The sequence below is a fragment of the Bubalus kerabau genome, chromosome 8 (genome assembly GCF_029407905.1).
Source record: "Bubalus kerabau isolate K-KA32 ecotype Philippines breed swamp buffalo chromosome 8, PCC_UOA_SB_1v2, whole genome shotgun sequence".
Lineage (NCBI taxonomy): Eukaryota > Metazoa > Chordata > Mammalia > Artiodactyla > Bovidae > Bubalus > Bubalus kerabau.
Genome location: NC_073631.1, coordinates 118,001,781 through 118,019,188, shown reverse-complemented (window position 1 = coordinate 118,019,188; position 17,408 = coordinate 118,001,781). Strand labels below are relative to the sequence as shown.

Sequence of the window (17,408 nt, the reverse complement as noted above, 5' to 3'; positions counted from 1 at the left end):
TTAGAGTGTGTATGTCTGTATACGGAGCACTCCTTAGTGTATGTGTGTACGCGGAGCACTCCTTAGAGAGTGTGTATGTGGGTATGCAGAGCACTCCTTAGAATGTATGTGTGTGTATACAGAGTAGTCCTTAGAGAGTGTCTCTGTGTATGCAGAGCACTCCTTAGTGTATGTGTGTACGCGGATCACTCCTTAGTGTATGCGTGTACGAGAAGCACTCCTTAGAGTGTGTATGCGTGTACGCGGAGCACTCTTTAGAGAGCAACCTTTTGATGACTGTTTTCGCACAGACAGTTAAGCAGTGAGGAACTTTATCATCCGCTGTGAACATGTTCCAGTTCCCATATCAGACATGAGTACATTGCTGAGGACTCTGTTAATTCTTGAAGGCGTGTTGTTGGCAGCCAGGTTCATAGTCACTGACGGGATGTTTCGGTTGTCAACAGAACATAGTGCCATGTTCTCGTAGATTAGGGCAGACTTCTGCCAGAGCTGCAAGAGTCCACTTGAAAGAAGCTTCTGACCAGCTGCAGAAACCATGGCAAGGCTTATTATTAGCTCATTGCTCGTGCTAAACGTCTGAAACAGTCTAGCGCTCTGATGGACACTTAGCGTTGATTGGAGCCCCTGTGCAAGGGCCTGTTTATAAGAGCCTGTTTGGATATGGGCCATCGCAACCCTTTCTGCTCCTAAGACTCTTGGGTCTGAGTAAGAATGGCCGGATTGCTTGCAGTGTGTGCGTTTGTCCCGGTGTGCGTGTTCCCACGGCGTCCTCTGTTCCTCTGGGCGGTAACGCAGCGTTTGCCTTTGTTCTAGAACATTAGCAGTGTTGTGGCTGCATTTTCCGACCTCCTCCATGTTCGGATCCCTAACAGCTACGAGGTTAGTAATGCTCCAGATGTTCCATCCGTGGGTTTGGTCAGTAGCCACAGAGTAAACCCAGGTTTGGAGTATCGACAGCGTGTATTTCTTCGTGGGCCTCCACCAGGATCTGCGCGCCCTCCCAGGCTAGCCAGCTCTTTCCACCTGAAGCAGCCTAGCACGCCGCTCCCTCCGGCAAGCAATGGTGAGCTGGTTTACGTGTCACTAACTCGAAACGCTTTTGACGCCAAAGTCACACTCCTCCTCTACAGTCTCACTTTGGTCTTAGCGATTAACAGGTCACACACCGGCGCCGGTCCTTGGTGGATTAAGCTCCGTGTGTTCTGTCTTCTGTGGTGACCTGTCCTGCGGTGCCTGGGGATGCATTAGAGCCTGCGCCAGCGGGGCACTGGCTGTGCGCCCCCAGGCCTGTTCACCCCCCTGCCCACTTCACCTGCGTCCAGGGGCAGATAGGCTGTCCCGCCTGTGCCCTTTCCCTTTTCTTCCACGCCGTCTCCAGGCCCTTCTCTGCTGCAGGCACTATTCCCGCTGCCGCGAGGGATGGCCCTTGCCTCAGCCGTGCGAGGCCCCCCTCCCTGGCCTTGCCCCGTGTCCCTCGTGTCTTCACTCACCGGGCTCCTGCGTCTCGTTCGTGCTCACCTGCTGCCTGAGCCCAGCCACGCTCGGGCCTCACTGGGAGAGGCTGAGTCCTCAGCTCCGGCCACTCGGTCACTCTGGTCCGCCCTGCTTCTCCCCGTGAACCTCCACGCCACACGAGTGCTGCGCTCTGCGGGGACCTCGGGCCTTCTAATCCGGGTCCTGACCTAGTTTTTATCTTGGCCCCGGAATCTCTCTGTCTCTCTGTGACTTTCCTGTTGCTCTCAAGTGAGACTCTGGTTCACCTTCCGTGAGACATTTCGTGTCATCGTCACCTTCGAGCAGAAGCACTCTCCCTCCCGACTCACTTCACACGTAGACTGGAGATGACACGCGTGTGTCTAGGGTTCACACGTAGACTGGAGATGGCGCTTGTATGTCCGGGGTTCACACGTAGACTGGAAATGACACGTGTGTCCCAGGTTCCTTCTGCGCTTCTCCCAGCCCCATGTCCAGCCGTGTGAGGAGAGCTTCCTTTCCTTGTCCCCCAGTGTCCTGCACAGAACAGATGCCCCGCGGCCACGGCCTAGGAGACGGTTCTCAGGGAGCAACTGGAGCAGCGTGCCGCGCGCCGTGCCCGGCAGACGGGCGCAGTGCGCTGTGCAGCCAGCCGCTGCTCGGTGCTCGTCACTGACGCGCGCGCTCCGTCCCCAGGTCTCTCTGGACACACGGGTGCCGGCCTCGGCGTCTCCGCGCGCGCGGCGCTCAGGCCCCAGTGGTGCTGTCACTGCAAGGTGGTCATTCTGGGCAGCGGCGTGAGGAAGTCGGTCAGAGACCTGGCCCTCGTGAGCAAGGTACTCGGGTGTTCCTTCCCTGACCCGCCATGTCCTGGGCGCTGCCCTCTCCCGCGTCCGCAGGAGCCCGTTGACAGGCCCCGTGGATGCCTCCTCCTGGAAGTGGTGTTGGCACATGTCTGATGTGCTTGGAGCTGCAGCAGCCTGTTCTGCAGGATCCTAGCAGAAGCACGGACTTTTAAATAGAGTGAAATATGGAGAGTTTGTTAATGTGTTTTCTCTGTGGCTAAATTATTCTATGCTAAATATTGGCTTGTAGTTACTTTTTTGCTACATTTAAGAATAGCAGCAGACACTGCTCTGTGTGGATTCCCTCTCTGTTGAGTTTTGACTTGTTGAGCTGCCACACCCTTCTCTTTGCTTTTCAGGGTTCCCGAGACTGCCCCAGCAGAGTGGAGAGGGACATTGTCTTCTGTAGTAACAACTGCTTTATTCTCTATTCATCAACTGCACAAGCAAAAAACTCAGAAAGCAAGGTGAGATGCAGACTGTCTCAGTCCGAGTCTAACTTTTTAACAAGCAGTAGTGCCCGGTGTAATAAAATTCAAGCTAAGTGCCAAATAAATTTAGACTGCAAAATATACGAGCCTCGAAGAGAGAAGTTGTTTTTTTCACCAGATAGTTGCTTATGTCAGTGTACAGCGCTGCCTGCTGCTGGATTTTTGGCGAGGCTTCTCTTTTTTTCAGAATGGTGCTGGATGGGGGGAACTTGCGGGTTTGCTATTGATTCATTTAGGATACTTTATATCTAAACGGAAACTAACCGGGCTTTTGTCTCAGCTCAGCCCCTTCAGTGGGAGCCTGGCAGCCTCTGAGAAAAAGTTAATATGACTTATTGATAGGGATATCTTCCTCATCTTTCACATATATACCCATTTATTAAGCCTAGGATTAACAAACAGGAATTTCAGAGGGTGGGACAAGCTTATAGAAGATTAAGTTCTCATTTGGTTTCACAAAGAACACTTTTTCATTTCTTCATTGTTGTAAATTACATCCGCTCCTGTGGCAACACTGAGTTTTCGGGCTTTATGATGATTCAAACAGGAGGATCCAAGGACGTTTAAGCGCAGAACGTTCTCCAGAGTTAAGTCTTTGTAGAGAAACCCTCCCCCCACCCCGGTCAGTACCTGACAGGTGCATGCGGTGCGCTGGACGCCCCGCGTCGACATCTGCTGTGCATGCTTCCTCACCACTCGCCTACAGACCCACACACGCTGGCAGAGCTACTGCCTGGCTTCTTGTTTTAGGCAGAAGTGCTTTCGGAGCTTTGGGATGACTCTTGAGAGTGTGTTTCTTGATCGCACAGGAATCCGTTCCTTCGTTGCCGCAGTCGCCTGTAAAAGAGCTGCCTTCCAAAGCGTCGCATCAGTACAGCAACAACATCTCCACGCTAGACGTGCACTGCCTCCCACAGCTCCAGGAGAGAGCCTCGCCCCCGGCGTCCCCTCCCATCTCTTTCCCTCCTGCTTTTGAAGCGGCCAAAGTGGAGGCAAAGCCTGATGAGCTTAAGGTCACAGTCAAGTTAAAGCCTCGGCTGAGAACTGTCCACGGTGGGTTTGAAGACTGTAGGCCGATCCCTAAGAAGTGGAGAGGGATGAAGTGGAAGAAGTGGAGCATCCACATTGTGGTCCCCAAGGGGGCCTTCAAGCCCCCCTGCGAGGAGGAGATAGATGAGTTTCTGAAGAAGCTGGGCACCTCCCTGAAACCCGACCCTGTGCCCAAAGACTACCGCAAGTGCTGCTTCTGCCATGAAGAGGGCGACGGACTGACGGACGGGCCGGCGAGGCTGCTCAACCTCGACCTGGACCTGTGGGTCCACCTGAACTGTGCACTCTGGTCCACAGAGGTCTACGAGACCCAGGCTGGTGCCCTGATCAACGTGGAGCTGGCCCTGCGGAGGGGCCTGCAGATGAAGTGTGTCTTCTGCCACAAGACGGGGGCCACCGGTGGCTGTCACCGGTTCCGCTGCACCAACATTTATCACTTCACTTGCGCCATTAAAGCACAATGCATGTTTTTTAAAGATAAAACTATGCTTTGTCCCATGCACAAACCAAAGGGCCTCCACGAGCAGGAGCTGAGCTACTTCGCCGTCTTCAGGAGGGTGTACGTGCAGCGCGACGAGGTGCGGCAGATCGCCAGCATCGTGCAGCGCGGCGAGCGCGAGCACACCTTCCGCGTGGGCAGCCTCGTCTTCCACGCCATCGGCCAGCTGCTCCCGCAGCAGATGCCAGCCTTCCACTCGCCCACGGCACTCTTCCCCGTGGGCTACGAGGCCAGCCGGCTGTACTGGAGCACGCGCTACGCCAACCGCCGCTGCCGCTACCTCTGCTCCATCGAGGAGCAGGACGGCCGCCCTGTGTTCCTCATCAGGGTCGTGGAGCAGGGCCACGAGGACCTCATCCTGAGCGACTCCTCACCCAAAGGTCAGGCGCGTCCCTGCAGCCTGAGGCCAGTGGAGGGTTCGCCTCGCTGCTTCCCCGGGTCTCCTCACGGTTGTCTCCTGGCAGCAGGGTGGCTCTCCACTGACACACGCGGGTCCTGGCTTCCTCGTGTGCCCCCCCTTGTCTTTGCCACACTCTTTCCAGACGCTCGCTAGACTCCTCTACGTCAGGACATATGTATAAATTCCAACAGTTTATAAAATAGATGGCTTCTAGGTAAAGGTTGCCTGTCACCTTAGGGACCCTCTTAACATCACCTAGAAGGTGGGAAAAAATAAAGCATATTGTATAGATTGTCTAATCTCACTAGCATCAGATACTAAATTTAGAGCCAGAAATGAGATGCTTAGCTTTGCCTCTAGGTTAGTTATGCCTAGATTGTTGTTGTTATTGATGGAGAAAGTGGTGTACAGCTGCTTTTTTTAAATAAGTTTAGTAGTTGTTTTTTTTTTTTTTTAAAAGAAAATGCTGTAAAGATAATTCCAATGAAATACCAATTTCAGATTTTGATTTAACTCTGAGAGGAAAGGATCTATCAGCAGGTGTTACTTAAGTGGATTAATCCTTTGAAAATCTGATACGCTGCGTGGTCAGCATGAATTTCAGTTATGTTAGACTTTACATTCCAGCTTTGTTTAATGCTCTGACCGTATCATATTCTTTCCCCCAAAACTTTATAAAAAGTCTTTAATAAAAAACTACTGCCATCCGATAGGCAGGTGATAACCTGCCCATGGGCTTTACTTGGATCCGGTAAGTCTTTGTGAGTGGTGGGTCTTCATTTTGCTTTTGTTTTTATATGGCATCCTTTTTCCTCTTTACCTAAGAGCAAGTTTGGTATTAGAAAATGTCTTTTTGTCCATATGTAGGTGTTTGGGATAAAATTTTGGAGCCCGTGGCCTGTGTAAGGAAAAAATCTGAAATGCTGCAGCTTTTCCCAGCCTATCTGAAAGGGGAGGACCTGTTCGGCCTGACCGTCTCTGCAGTGGCACGGATTGCCGAGTCAGTGAGTGCGGGGCCGCCCTCCTGTCCCGCCACACACATCCCCTAACACTGGGCGGGGTGGTCACTGTCCCCACACTTCCAGGGAGTGGCTTGGCGGGTGATGAGCTCCTGCCTGAGAGAAAACAGGCCTTCGTGAGTCTCCTGTGTCCGTATTGACATGCTGAGGCAGGTCACAGGACTCAGGGTGTGCAGGGCCGGGTGTCAGCCATGCGGTGGGGTGAGGCCCTCGCTCCTGCGGGGCGGCAGGTTGGTGCCCAGCGTTCACATCCACTCCTGCCAAGGCCCAGGTTGGTCACTAGCACGTGGCTGGATTTCCTGAGCCCTGAGTTCCCTGACACCTGCATGTCACACACGTGCGATAGTTGACACGCAGTGCTCTTGGAAAGCTGTGTAGTTTGTAAGGCATTGTTTTCAAGAAAGTTGCTGATGGGCTTCCTGTGGAGGAGAGAGGCCCCCCAGAAGCCAGCGCGTGCTTCAGTCGCCCCTGCCCGAGTGCTGTGCCTCTGCCACGCCTCTCACGGACAGGGTCCACAGGAGGTAGACTGTAGAGAAGGCCTGTAACGCAGGCGATCTTGCGAGCTACCCTCAGGTCACCCCGACTCCCAGGACCCGACCACAGTGAGCTCGCCATGCAGTCAGGCTCTGAGGGCAGCGGCTTCTGTCCGCACAGAGCCCCGTGTGGCCGGCGTTCTGAAAACGTCGACACATTGTCGTCACAGAGTTGAGTTTGGGGCGTGCTCTGGCGGGTCTGTCTTGCCTGCAGTCTTGATCACGTGAGTTACCTGTCTGTCTCTGCTTCTCTCCAGCTCCCTGGGGTTGAGGCATGTGAAAACTACACCTTCCGGTATGGCCGGAACCCCCTCATGGAGCTGCCGCTGGCCATCAACCCCACAGGTTGTGCCCGGTCCGAACCTAAAATGAGTGCCCATGTCAAGAGGTTTGTGTTAAGGTATTTTGTTTTGACTTCACATAGTACAGCCCGGGGTTTCTAGGCCTCCTCCTGGTTTCTGTGCTTGATTCGTCTGCTGCTTACAAACCCCGCTGTCCCTGGCTGTGTCTGCGGCTCGCCGCGGACTCGCCGCGCTGCCCCGCTAGGCGGCTTCCCATGTGTGTGCCTGTCAGCACCAACTTGACCCGCCCGGGCCCATTCAGAGACGTCTTCAGTCTCCCTTGTGTTCTCCCTGTCGGCGTCCGCCGTCAACAGGCCTCACACCCTGAACAGCACCAGCACCTCCAAGTCCTTCCAGAGCACCGTCACCGGGGAGCTGAGCGCGCCCTACAGCAAGCAGTTTGTCCACTCCAAGTCGTCGCAGTACCGGAAGATGAAGACCGAGTGGAAGTCCAACGTGTACCTGGCCCGGTCCCGGATTCAGGTGAGCGGGGGCTGGGTGTCCGGGACAGCGAGAGGCGGGCAGGGCTCTCTCGGGGAGAAGGTGGGCGTCCGGCGTGTGAGACAGGAGGCTGCAGGCCGCGGGGAGAGACGCCCTGTAGGGAAGTGTTGTTTGAGGCCCGGGCGCTGGCTGCTCCATCTGCGGTCTCGGGACGCAGACACTGTTCTTCCCCAAATGGGAGCTGGCCTCTGAACACGTCTTCACATTGTGCTGAGACCCGACGGGATGCAGGGAGCGTTGTATTCTCCATGCACGGGAGATGTGGCAAGCTCTCTAGGGCTAAAGGCGCTTGTGAAAAATACAAATGAAAATGTTTTCAAAAGGTGCCCCAATTTTGGAAGCCTTCTTTTCATGAAATCATCGTGTATTTTCTGATGGGTAGGTTGTGGAACAGGTAAATCATTAGTAAACAGGCAAAAAATCAGTCTCGAGGCTAACAGGCATTCAAGTTTACCCAGGTCACATTTCCTGAGGCGGGTCCGAGAACCCAGGTCACACTTCCTGAGGCGGGTCTCAGGACCCATGTCATACTTGCTGAGATGGATTCCCGGACCCAGGTCACGCTGGCCGAGGCGGGTCCTGAGGTGAGTCCCGGGACCCGGGTCACACTCGCCGAGGTGGGTCATGCTTGCTGAGGCGGGTCCCGGGACCCATGTCACACTTGGCCAAGGTAGGTCCGAGGACCCAGGTCACACTCGATGAGGCGGGTCTCAGGACCCATGTCACACTCGCCGAGGTGGGTCCTGGGACCCAGGTTCTCCCCCAGGCTCTCCCCCAGGCTCCTTGTGTTGCTTAGTGAGGTCACCACTCCTAGTTCTGTGCGTTGGCCTCAGTGTACACACCCAAAGCATCGTCAGGGCCTGTTGCCTTTTTTCTCTCTGAGGTTTGCTCCGATCCACCCCGGCTCTGCTGCCCTGTTCTGACCACCCGTCTCACCTGTGGGCACCATGCAGGCCTGCCCACCCCTCCTGTGCGGTCCCAGTCACAAGCCACGCTGGTCCCTCAGGTAGAAGGTGGCCTTCATGCTGTTCATCCATGATCTTCATGTGGAAATTTTTAGGATCTTCTGACTCACTATTTCAGTGTTTTAGCAAAGTGGGCCCGTTGCTTTCCCCAGTGGTGAATCCTTTCAGCCTAAAGCAGTGTGGCCATGAGTCTAAGAAATGTTTCTGTGCTGATTCTTCTGCAAAGTCCTGCCTCTGTTTGTCTCTACACAAATACTGGGTCCCTGAGATCGGGGTCTCGTGGTGTGGCCCCAGTCCCCCAGCAGTTTGCCCGGGTTGCAGGTTTGTGGTCCCTGGCCCCACCGAGCCTGGCCCCCCAGGTGGGCCCGTGATGGTCCTTGTGCCGCCGGAGAAGACTCCGTCTCAGCTCTGCCTTCTGCGTGGCCTTGTTTCAGGGTTCCTCGCCTTACTCTGAGATGCTTTTGCGTGGCGTCTGCACCTTCTCCTCTTCGTCTTTTCCTCTGGCGCTTTACGTGTTGCAGACGCGCGCACTCTCTCTCGTCTCTGAAGGAACGTGTGTCAGCTCCTGGGGCCGTCAGTGCTCAACTTCCGCTCCCGGCCACGCCGGCGTCCTCTGCTCAGTGGCTTCTCCGCTTAAGATGTTTCCAAATGGCTCGTTCACACCTGCCTTCCTGCTTCTCGGTGTTGGTTTCATTCCTGGTCGTGTGAAGGGTTTTTAACCTCCCGTGTTCAGTCCGTCATCTTTTTTGAGGGCTCTTGGTATCTGCTCTCCTTTTCCTTCCTTCCTCTGTCGCCTCCCTTCCGTCCACGTCCCGGATCCTCGTGCTAACAGCCTGTAAAGACCCTGTTTTTCCCCGTCTGCTGTCTTAGCAGCACATACATGTCTGTGTGCGTGTGGGAAGGCAGGGTCATGTTACCTACACATCCCTGTGTCTTCCTTTTCTCGCTAGTATTTAGGCACCTCTAGCTCTAATTCATTCTTCAGTGGCTCTGTTACTTTCTGTGAAATCGATGAGCTGTGATTGGTTAAACCATTGTACTACTGCCGAGTGTTTCTTTTGTTTGGAGTTCTTTCCCGAAACAGCATTGCCATCAGGACTTGTACAGATACCCATGTAACTTCTGTGGAGTGTGTGCTCCCAAGTGAGGTTTCTGCATAGAAGTACATGTACTTTTCATTTTCGTAGACATCGCCTGTTTTCTACACAGGCTGTAACAGTATGCTCTTCTCCTGCAGAGTATGAACCTTTTTCTTGTTTTCCCATTTGAAGTGTTAGGGCCCTTTTATAACTTTTGCCGCATGTTAAGCACAGACTGATGTTGTCACCTCGGCTGTAGCCTTTTGGGTTTTCCATTTGTGTTTCTTGCTGTGAACTGCATTGCATATCCGCATCCTTTGTCCATTTTTCAATTTATAAGAACTTCTACTATTTGGCAAAAGATGTGTTTTAGGGGAAAATACCTCAGTAAGTGTGGAATGTTTTTTACTATAGGCGTATTAATTTTTATACAGTCAAACATATAATTTTCTATAGCTTCTATTCTTGGTTAAGACCGTAGATTGCATATGTAGTTTCTTAGATTCTTTTTCTTTCAGTGATTTAATTTTTTGTGGTTTAAGACAATTTTTTTTTTTCTTCTGTTGAATAACCAGTTGTGGGGACCATTTAATAATATATAACCCATCCATATTAAACTGAATTTCAATACCACCAAGCTACTTCATGAAGTTGTTCGCGTGTGCCTGGCTGTTTGGATTCTCGGTTCATTTCCAGTGACTTCTGGTCTCTTTCACTGAGCTGTACTCATCTCCGTGCAGTTTCTTTTTGTATATCCTGCTTTGTCACATCGAAGTCACATCTGGAATTGAACACACAAACCGCATGAGTATTTATTTTCAGAAGTTAATTCTCACCCCAGAGTCTCCCAACAACAGCCCCCATACCTACCATCTATTCCCAGATGATACTTGACAAGGACTGTGTCCGGTGGTGGGGGTCTTCTGGTCAGTTTAGTTGAGAATGCAGAAACTCACATTGTAATAGGCCCTTAGTTAGCCTTGTTCCTGCTTCGTAAGTTTTTCATGTCCTTTTAGAAATCATGGTGGGATAAAATAAACAGCAGAAGCCATTAGTCTGTTTAGTTGGTGGGATCTGGGTGTGATATCACGTACGGGAGAAGATGTGTGAAAGTCATTCAGTCGTGTCCGACTCTGCGACCGCATGGACTATACATATACAGTCCATGGAATTCCCCAGGCCAGAATACTGGAGTGGGTAGCCTTTCCTTTCTCCAGGGGATCTTCCCAAGCCAGGGATCAAACCGAGGTCCTCCCGCATTGCAGGCGGATTCTTTACCAGCTGAGATACCAGGGAAGCCCACCAGAAAAGATGGCCAGATAGAAACACTTTGTAAAAATGCCCTCAGGGTTTAGTGTAAAAAAAGACAAACAAGGGAGTGATATCATGACTTTAGGTGGAAAAATTAAAGATCAAGTCCAGTGTTAAGGGTCCAGATGAGAGCGAGGTCAGTACAAAGGTCACGTGAGTCCAGGTGGGGCCTTTCAGGGAGTCTGCTGTGACTGAGGGCAGGACCTTTGCCTGAAGGAGCACGCAGGCCTGTTGTCCATGGAAGCCAGAGGCTCTGAGGCGTGCGTGCGCGTTTCCACAGGGGCTGGGCCTATACGCTGCCCGGGACATCGAGAAGCACACCATGGTCATCGAGTACATCGGGACCATCATTCGGAACGAGGTCGCCAACAGGAAGGAGAAGCTCTACGAGTCCCAGGTGAGCCCGCGCCCTCCTGTGCCTGGGGCGCCTGGGGCCAGGGCTGGCTGTGACCCTAGAAACCACACCTGGATAGTCGTGTGTTTTCCCCGTTTTTTCCGTCGGCGTTACCGTCTGCGAGGCTGTCACAGGATCAGTGAGCCTGGCTTAACCCGCGACGCGAACGGGCGTCGGTTTCTTTTTCAGAACCGAGGCGTGTACATGTTCCGCATGGACAGTGACCACGTGATCGATGCCACGCTCACGGGAGGGCCTGCCAGGTGAGGCGGGGGCCAGGGTTGGGGGGGCCCTTCAGTCACGGCAGGAGTTTTTACTCAACGTTCTTCCCGTGCGTTTGGGAATTCCCTGGCGGTCCGGGGTGAGGACGTTCACTGCCAGGGCCGGGCTCCCTGGCCGGCCGGGGCGCGGGATCCTGCAGCCGCGCCGCTGTCTGTGTCCGTGGGCTCGCGTGCTATGAGCGGGCAGGTGGGAAGGGCCCGCCCGGCTGTTGGACGGTGAGCCATCTCTGGACTGCTGGCCCGCAGGTACATCAACCACTCATGTGCGCCCAACTGCGTGGCGGAGGTGGTGACCTTCGAGCGCGGCCACAAGATCATCATCAGCTCCAGTCGGAGAATCCAGAAAGGAGAAGAGGTAAGCTCCGCCCCGCCCGCCCACGCTCCCCACGCCTCGCGCCCCGGCGCGCGGCCCTCCGTTGATAAACGACGCCTGCGCGGAGCTGACGGCGCTCAGGTCACGGCACTGGCGCCTCTGTGGCCCCGGGGTGAGCCCGGTGCTCGTACTCCGTCCGGACCAGTACCCGCTCCCAGGTTCTCTGCGAGCAGGTTTCTGGAGCCTGGCTCCTCCGTTAGTCGTCCCTTCCCTCCGCCCCGCGTGTCACCCGTGAGGATTGCCCTCAGCCTCCGTCATCGCCTTGATGTTCCCCGACTTGGTCACAGATGTGATGAGCACGTTTCGGGGCTGAATCGGGGGCCCTGGGAAGCGGCTGCCCGGCGGGGCAGGTTCTGTGGGGGCCTCCCCTCTTTACGGGGGTGCGGAACCCGAGGGTCTTCACTCGGTTGAGCCTCCAGCCCTTCCCTGAGAGGACGCTTGTACTTTGCGGTCATCTTACTAGAACGTGCTTTTTTAAATCAAGTTGACCCAAGGCTCGTCTTGCATGTCTCACTAACTGGATGTGAAAGGACCCATTTGAGGCCCCGGGCCTGGTGCCCCAGGCGGGCGGCGTGGCCTGGGGACAGCAGAGGCCCCCCACTCCTGGCCGTGCCCCCCACCTTGCTCGAGTTGTCGGGGGCCCCCTTGACGCCACCCAAGCCTCTGCTTTATTGTGCAAGGGAGCCGCCCTGAGTCCTCAGGGAAGAGCTGTAGATGGTGGGAGTGCCGCGAGGAGGGGGAGCCCCCAGGACCGCGGGGCGCCCCGAGGGGCGGGAGGGCTGCTTCCTGTGGCGTGCCGGCCGCGGCCTGTCCGTCCTCGGCTCGGGGTCCGGGGGAGGCCGGCCGTCCCGCAAGCGTGCAGCCGCTCTGACCACAGGGCTTCTCACGCGGGGGAGACGCAGGCCCGGGGAAGTCCCCGGTGACCGCGCTGCCGTTGGGCGGGAAGCGGGGGGAAGCCCGGGCGGCTGAGGACGGGAGCGGCCTCTCACTGTGTGTCTTTGCGGACAGCTGTGCTATGACTATAAGTTTGACTTTGAGGACGACCAGCACAAGATCCCCTGTCACTGCGGAGCCGTGAATTGCCGCAAGTGGATGAACTGACGCGACCCCGCGCCTCGGAGGGCGGCTCCTCCCTGGGAGCAGCGAGTCCACGCACCGTTGGAATTTCGCAGACAGAAGAGAGGTTTTTGTTTCTGTTTTATGACTTTTTTGAAAACTAGCTCCTGGGAGTCCTGATTTCCTCGGTCCTTGAGTTAAGTTAGGAGCACCAGGAGGAAGCCGACCGAGGCCACTTGACCCGAGCTGCCGAGGTTGAAGATTTGCAGAATGGTCCAGCACTTTTTTTGTTTCCTTTTCCTTTCTTTTCTTTTTTCTTTCTGTGGGTGGGTTTTGTTTCCTCTTGTTTCTTTAGTCTCACTAAGGATAAACTTTTACTGGGGCAAAGAGCCGACGGCTGCCCTGCCCCAGGGCGGGGCCTTCCTATGAATGTAAGACTGAGATCACCAGCGAGAGGGAGATGTCCAAAGTGCTGGCCACGGCCTTATCTGAGGAAGGGGCAGGCCCTCTGACTTAGGAGTTTTTTAAAACTAAAGTAGACACCACTGAACAAGGAATGTACTGAGATGACTTCCTTAGGAATAGAGCTAAGGGACAATAACTTGCACTAAATACATTTAAATACTTGATTCCATGAGTCAGTTTATGTAGTTTTTGATTTCTGTAAAATAAGAGAAACTTTTTGTATTTATTATTGAATAAGTGAATGAAGCTATTTTTAAATAAAAGTTAGAAGAAAGCCAAGCTGCTGCTGTTACCTGCAAAACTAACAAACCCTGTTACTTTGTACAAACATGTAAATATTTTGAGAAAAAAAATACAGTATAAAAATAGTTATTGACCAAATGCTACCAGGCTCTGCAGCAGCTCGGGTGCTTATAAAATGTTCATAGGGATGTTACAATATAATTTTGTTATTAAATATGCCATTATAATTATGTAATAACCAAAATTTCCACCTAGAGTGTTTGGGGCTTTTTGGAAACTACAGTCTATTAGTACTTGTTTTATACACCTTACTTCTGATAGAACGGAGTGTATGCTATGACTACAACTTTTATAGCTGTTTTGGTAACTTAAACTAATTTTTTCACATTATATTGTTGCATCCCTACTTCTTCAGTCAGGTTTTTTGTGCTTTTACAATTTGTGATAACTGTGAATAACTGCTTAAAAACAACCCCAAATGGAAGCTGAATTTTTCTTCAGCAAAAGTAGTTTTGATTAGAACTTTGTTTCAAGCCACACACAAAACAAAAATCATGTAAGCATACTAGGATCATGTAGCAGGAACTCAAATTTAACTCTCTAGCTTATTTAACACAAAAATTTGAAAAAAAAAAAAAAAAGGAGAGATGTGACTGCTTGCAACTGCAGGACCCCGGCAGTAGGGTTTCGGAAGATGTAATTTTAAGATGTGTTCGTATGAGCTGTTTGTTTACATTTCTTTAATTAAAACACACACACACAGAGTTTTGTGTTTGCTTGTAGAAATTTAATCAGCATTTTGAACCAGGTTAGCTTTTTATTTTGTACTTAAAATTCTGGTACTGACACTTCACAGGCTGAGTGTAAAATGAAGTTTTTGTGTGCACAATTCAAGTGGACTGTAAGCTGTTGGTATATCCAGTGACGCAGTTCTGAACTTGTAATGTATATGGCATGATGTATTTTTATCTTACAGAATAAATCAATTGTATATATTTTTCTCTTGATAAATAGCTGTATGAAATTTGTTTCTTGAATATTTTTCTTCTCTTGTACAATATCCTGACATCCCACCAGTATTTGTCCTCCGGGTTTTTGTTTTGTTTTCTGTTCTGTATAATAGTATCTAATGTTGGCAAAAATTGAATTTTTTGAAGTATACAGAGTGTTATGGGTTTTGGAATTTGTGGACACAGATTTAGAAGATCACCATTTACAAATAAAATATTTTACATCTATTTAAGCTGCCTGAGTCTCTGTTAGTGTTCCGGTCTCAACTCAGAAACCGATGAGCGTTTGAACTAAACCAACAGGCTGGTCTACCCTTTCTGAGTGAGTGGATGTAGTCAACTTGCTTCTCTTTCTTTTTGGATGTAAGTTCATAACTCAGGCCAAACAGACTCTTTCTGTGGTTGGGTAAAGAAGGGTAACTGGTTTCTTTTTAGGATGTTTTCAAGGCCAAAGTGAAAAATCTTCCTGGTGTTTCATTCCCTTGTTTAAAGTCTCTTTTTATTGTTAAATTCAGTCCTCTGATTTATTTTTGGAAGCAGCTCTTCCAGACTTGCTGTGTGTAGAGACTTTATTTCTCCTGTTGTATTTCAGATTTAACTCAAAGGAGTTGCTAAGAATTTAACTGCCTAGAATCCCACTCAATTTATACAACAGCTTGTGCTTCGTGAACAGCCTAAAACAGCTTCTGTACCGCGCGGTGTTACAGCAAGCCTCCAGGCATCCGTCATCTGACCGGTTGGCGTTTGCTGCTCGTCGGAAGCCGTCCGTGTCTGCGAAGCTGTCCGTCGGGATGGGCCTGGATGAGCCAGCGTCCGGCCGGGCTGGGAGGCCCTTCTTGGGCAGCCGTTCCTCCTCGGATCCCACCCCGCCTCTCACCACCCAGCAGGCAAGGAGGGAGACCTGGCGTCTCCGCCCGGCCTGCGAGCAGGGCGGTTCCGGCTGCCAGCGCCTCTGACCTGCGTTAACCTGGCCGCTTTCTCTGGGCCCCTCTGGTGACGATGTCTTTCCAGGTCTAGAAATCCTCGTTGGGTTTCAGAATTCGTGCTTTAATGCTGTGTTGGGTTATGTTGCGCTATTTTTAAAACTGTTTGTTTTTTCTGGTGGCAGTTTACTGATGCGCATCGGTTCATTTTGAAGCTCGTTCTGGAGGCGTCCTGAGGAGGAACCTGACCTGGGGGGGCACACGGGTGCCCTGGGTGTTGGGTGAGGGGCCTGCCTTGGCCTGTTGAGGTCACAGCTTCCCACAAGTTAGTCTCTCCTTGGAATGTGTTCTAGGCTCATTCTCGGGGGGTCACACTTAGCCGTGGACAGACGGACAGAGCCAGACTCAGAGACTCGTCTGCACGTTTCTGAACCCTCTTTCTCGGTGGCCCCATATTCTGTTCTGCAAATTCCAGTCCGTAGGCCCCCCGGCTCGCTCTCCCACTACAAGAGCGCACTACGCTTCCAGTCGATCCCTGTTCCCGATCAGCAGTCTACCCAGAGGCTTCCTCCTGCTTCCTGTCCCACGTGTGGGTCACGCACAGGCCTCTCAGCTGTTGACTTGTCTGGAGTTGACCTTGTCACCTAGGTGCGTCATGGCCATTGCCTGCTCTGAGCGGATGTGGGGGTCTGCTGGGCGGAACCCCGAAGCTGCACCACGGTACCTTCTCTGTTTCCTCAGAACCCATCACATTGGTCTTTCTGTTTGTTTTAACCACTTTAATGGTATCTGACTGGTTTTAACCTGTATTCTGTATTTCCCTCATAACCGTCTGTGACATTTAACCTTTTTCATACATGGAGCCATTTTATGCATCGTTCCTTAAGAGTCTGTGAGTATTCTGTCCATTTTGAAAATGGTTTAATTTTTTATCTTTGGCAGCACTGGGTCTGTGTGGCGTGTGTCGGCCGCTCTCTGGTTGCCACTGTCCACCATCGCGGTCACCTCTCCAGTTGCAGAGCGCGGTCTCATAACTGCTGCACACGCTCAGCTGCTCCGGGGCACGTGGGATCCTCCTGGCCCAGGGCTTGAACCTGTGTCCCCTGCATTGGCAGGCAGAGGCATCTCAAGCACTGACCCACCAGGGACGTCCCTTAAATTAATTGAGTTTTAAGCACTTCATACAATCCAGGTACAAGTCTGTGGTGTATAGACTTCTTTCTCAATGTTGTCTTCATCAGAAGATTTTAATTTTGATAAAGTGATTCATTGATCTTTGATGACTGCTTTAAAATGAGTAAAGAAATCTTTGCCTCTCCTATATGAAGAGGTATTTGTCATTTTTCTCTAAAAGCTTTATAGTTTTCTTTTATTTAGATCTATGACCATGTTGAAATAAATTTTGTGTATAAGATAGTCAAAGTTCATTTTTATCTATAGGAACAGAAAATTACTTCAGTACCATTTTTATAAAGATCCTTCACTATCTCTGGAGTTTGCTCAAACTCATGTCCATGTATTTAGGTTTTCTTTAATTTCTCTTAGCAATGTTTTGTATTTTTCACTGTACAAATCTTATTTTCATATTTTTGATGCTATTGTAAATTAGTTACAATCCCAGTTGTTTTATTTTGAACTGTCTGTTGCTATAATGTGCTCAGTTGCTTCAGTTGAGTCTCTCTTCGACACCATGGACTGTAGTCCGCCAGGCTCCTCTGTCCGTGGGATTCTCCAGGCAAGAATACTGGGGTGGGTTGCCATTTCCTCCTCCAGGGGATCTTCCCAGCCCAGGGACCCAACCCAGGTCTGCCTTCACCTCCTGCACTGCGGGCGGATTCTTCACCCCCTGAGCCACCTGGGAAGCTATATAGAGGCACAACACACTTTTTAAACATGTTTGTGTTTTTTGGCTGCGCAGCTTGTGGACGTAGTTCTCTGACTAGGAGTTGAACTTGGGCCCTTGGCAGCGAGAGTCCCAACCACCAGACCACCAGGGAGTTCCCACGATTCATTTCTGTGTTGACGTTTTGTCTTGTGGTCCTGAGAAACTCCTTTGGGTGCCTTTGCTGCAACCGATGCACCCACCCCGACACATCATTCTCGCCCACATCCATAGCTGACATGACACTTCACACTTGGTTTTACTTGCTCTG

The 17,408-nt window shown here is 51.7% G+C and overlaps 1 protein-coding gene across 15 annotated transcripts in view; it reads left to right on the top strand.

Annotated features, from left to right (window-relative positions):
- The window catches only part of KMT2C (lysine methyltransferase 2C), a 262,313-nt gene extending 247,753 nt beyond the window's left edge, over positions 1-14,560 (top strand). For 13 of the 15 annotated variants that reach the window (XM_055591334.1, XM_055591330.1, XM_055591325.1 and 10 more), the window contains 11 exons: positions 817-1,066; positions 2,173-2,312; positions 2,681-2,788; positions 3,622-4,741; positions 5,629-5,765; positions 6,571-6,713; positions 6,969-7,137; positions 10,791-10,907; positions 11,094-11,167; positions 11,432-11,540; positions 12,567-14,560. In XM_055591334.1, the coding sequence (XP_055447309.1) occupies positions 817-1,066; positions 2,173-2,312; positions 2,681-2,788; positions 3,622-4,741; positions 5,629-5,765; positions 6,571-6,713; positions 6,969-7,137; positions 10,791-10,907; positions 11,094-11,167; positions 11,432-11,540; positions 12,567-12,659 (2,460 nt within the window). In that variant the 3' untranslated portion in view covers positions 12,660-14,560. Of the gene's footprint in view, positions 1-816; positions 1,067-2,172; positions 2,313-2,680; positions 2,789-3,621; positions 4,742-5,628; positions 5,766-6,570; positions 6,714-6,968; positions 7,138-10,790; positions 10,908-11,093; positions 11,168-11,431; positions 11,541-12,566 lie in introns of those variants that run through there. The other 2 variants (XM_055591331.1, XR_008718183.1) reach the window with 2 other exon arrangements.
- Positions 14,561-17,408: the final 2,848 nt, after the last annotated feature.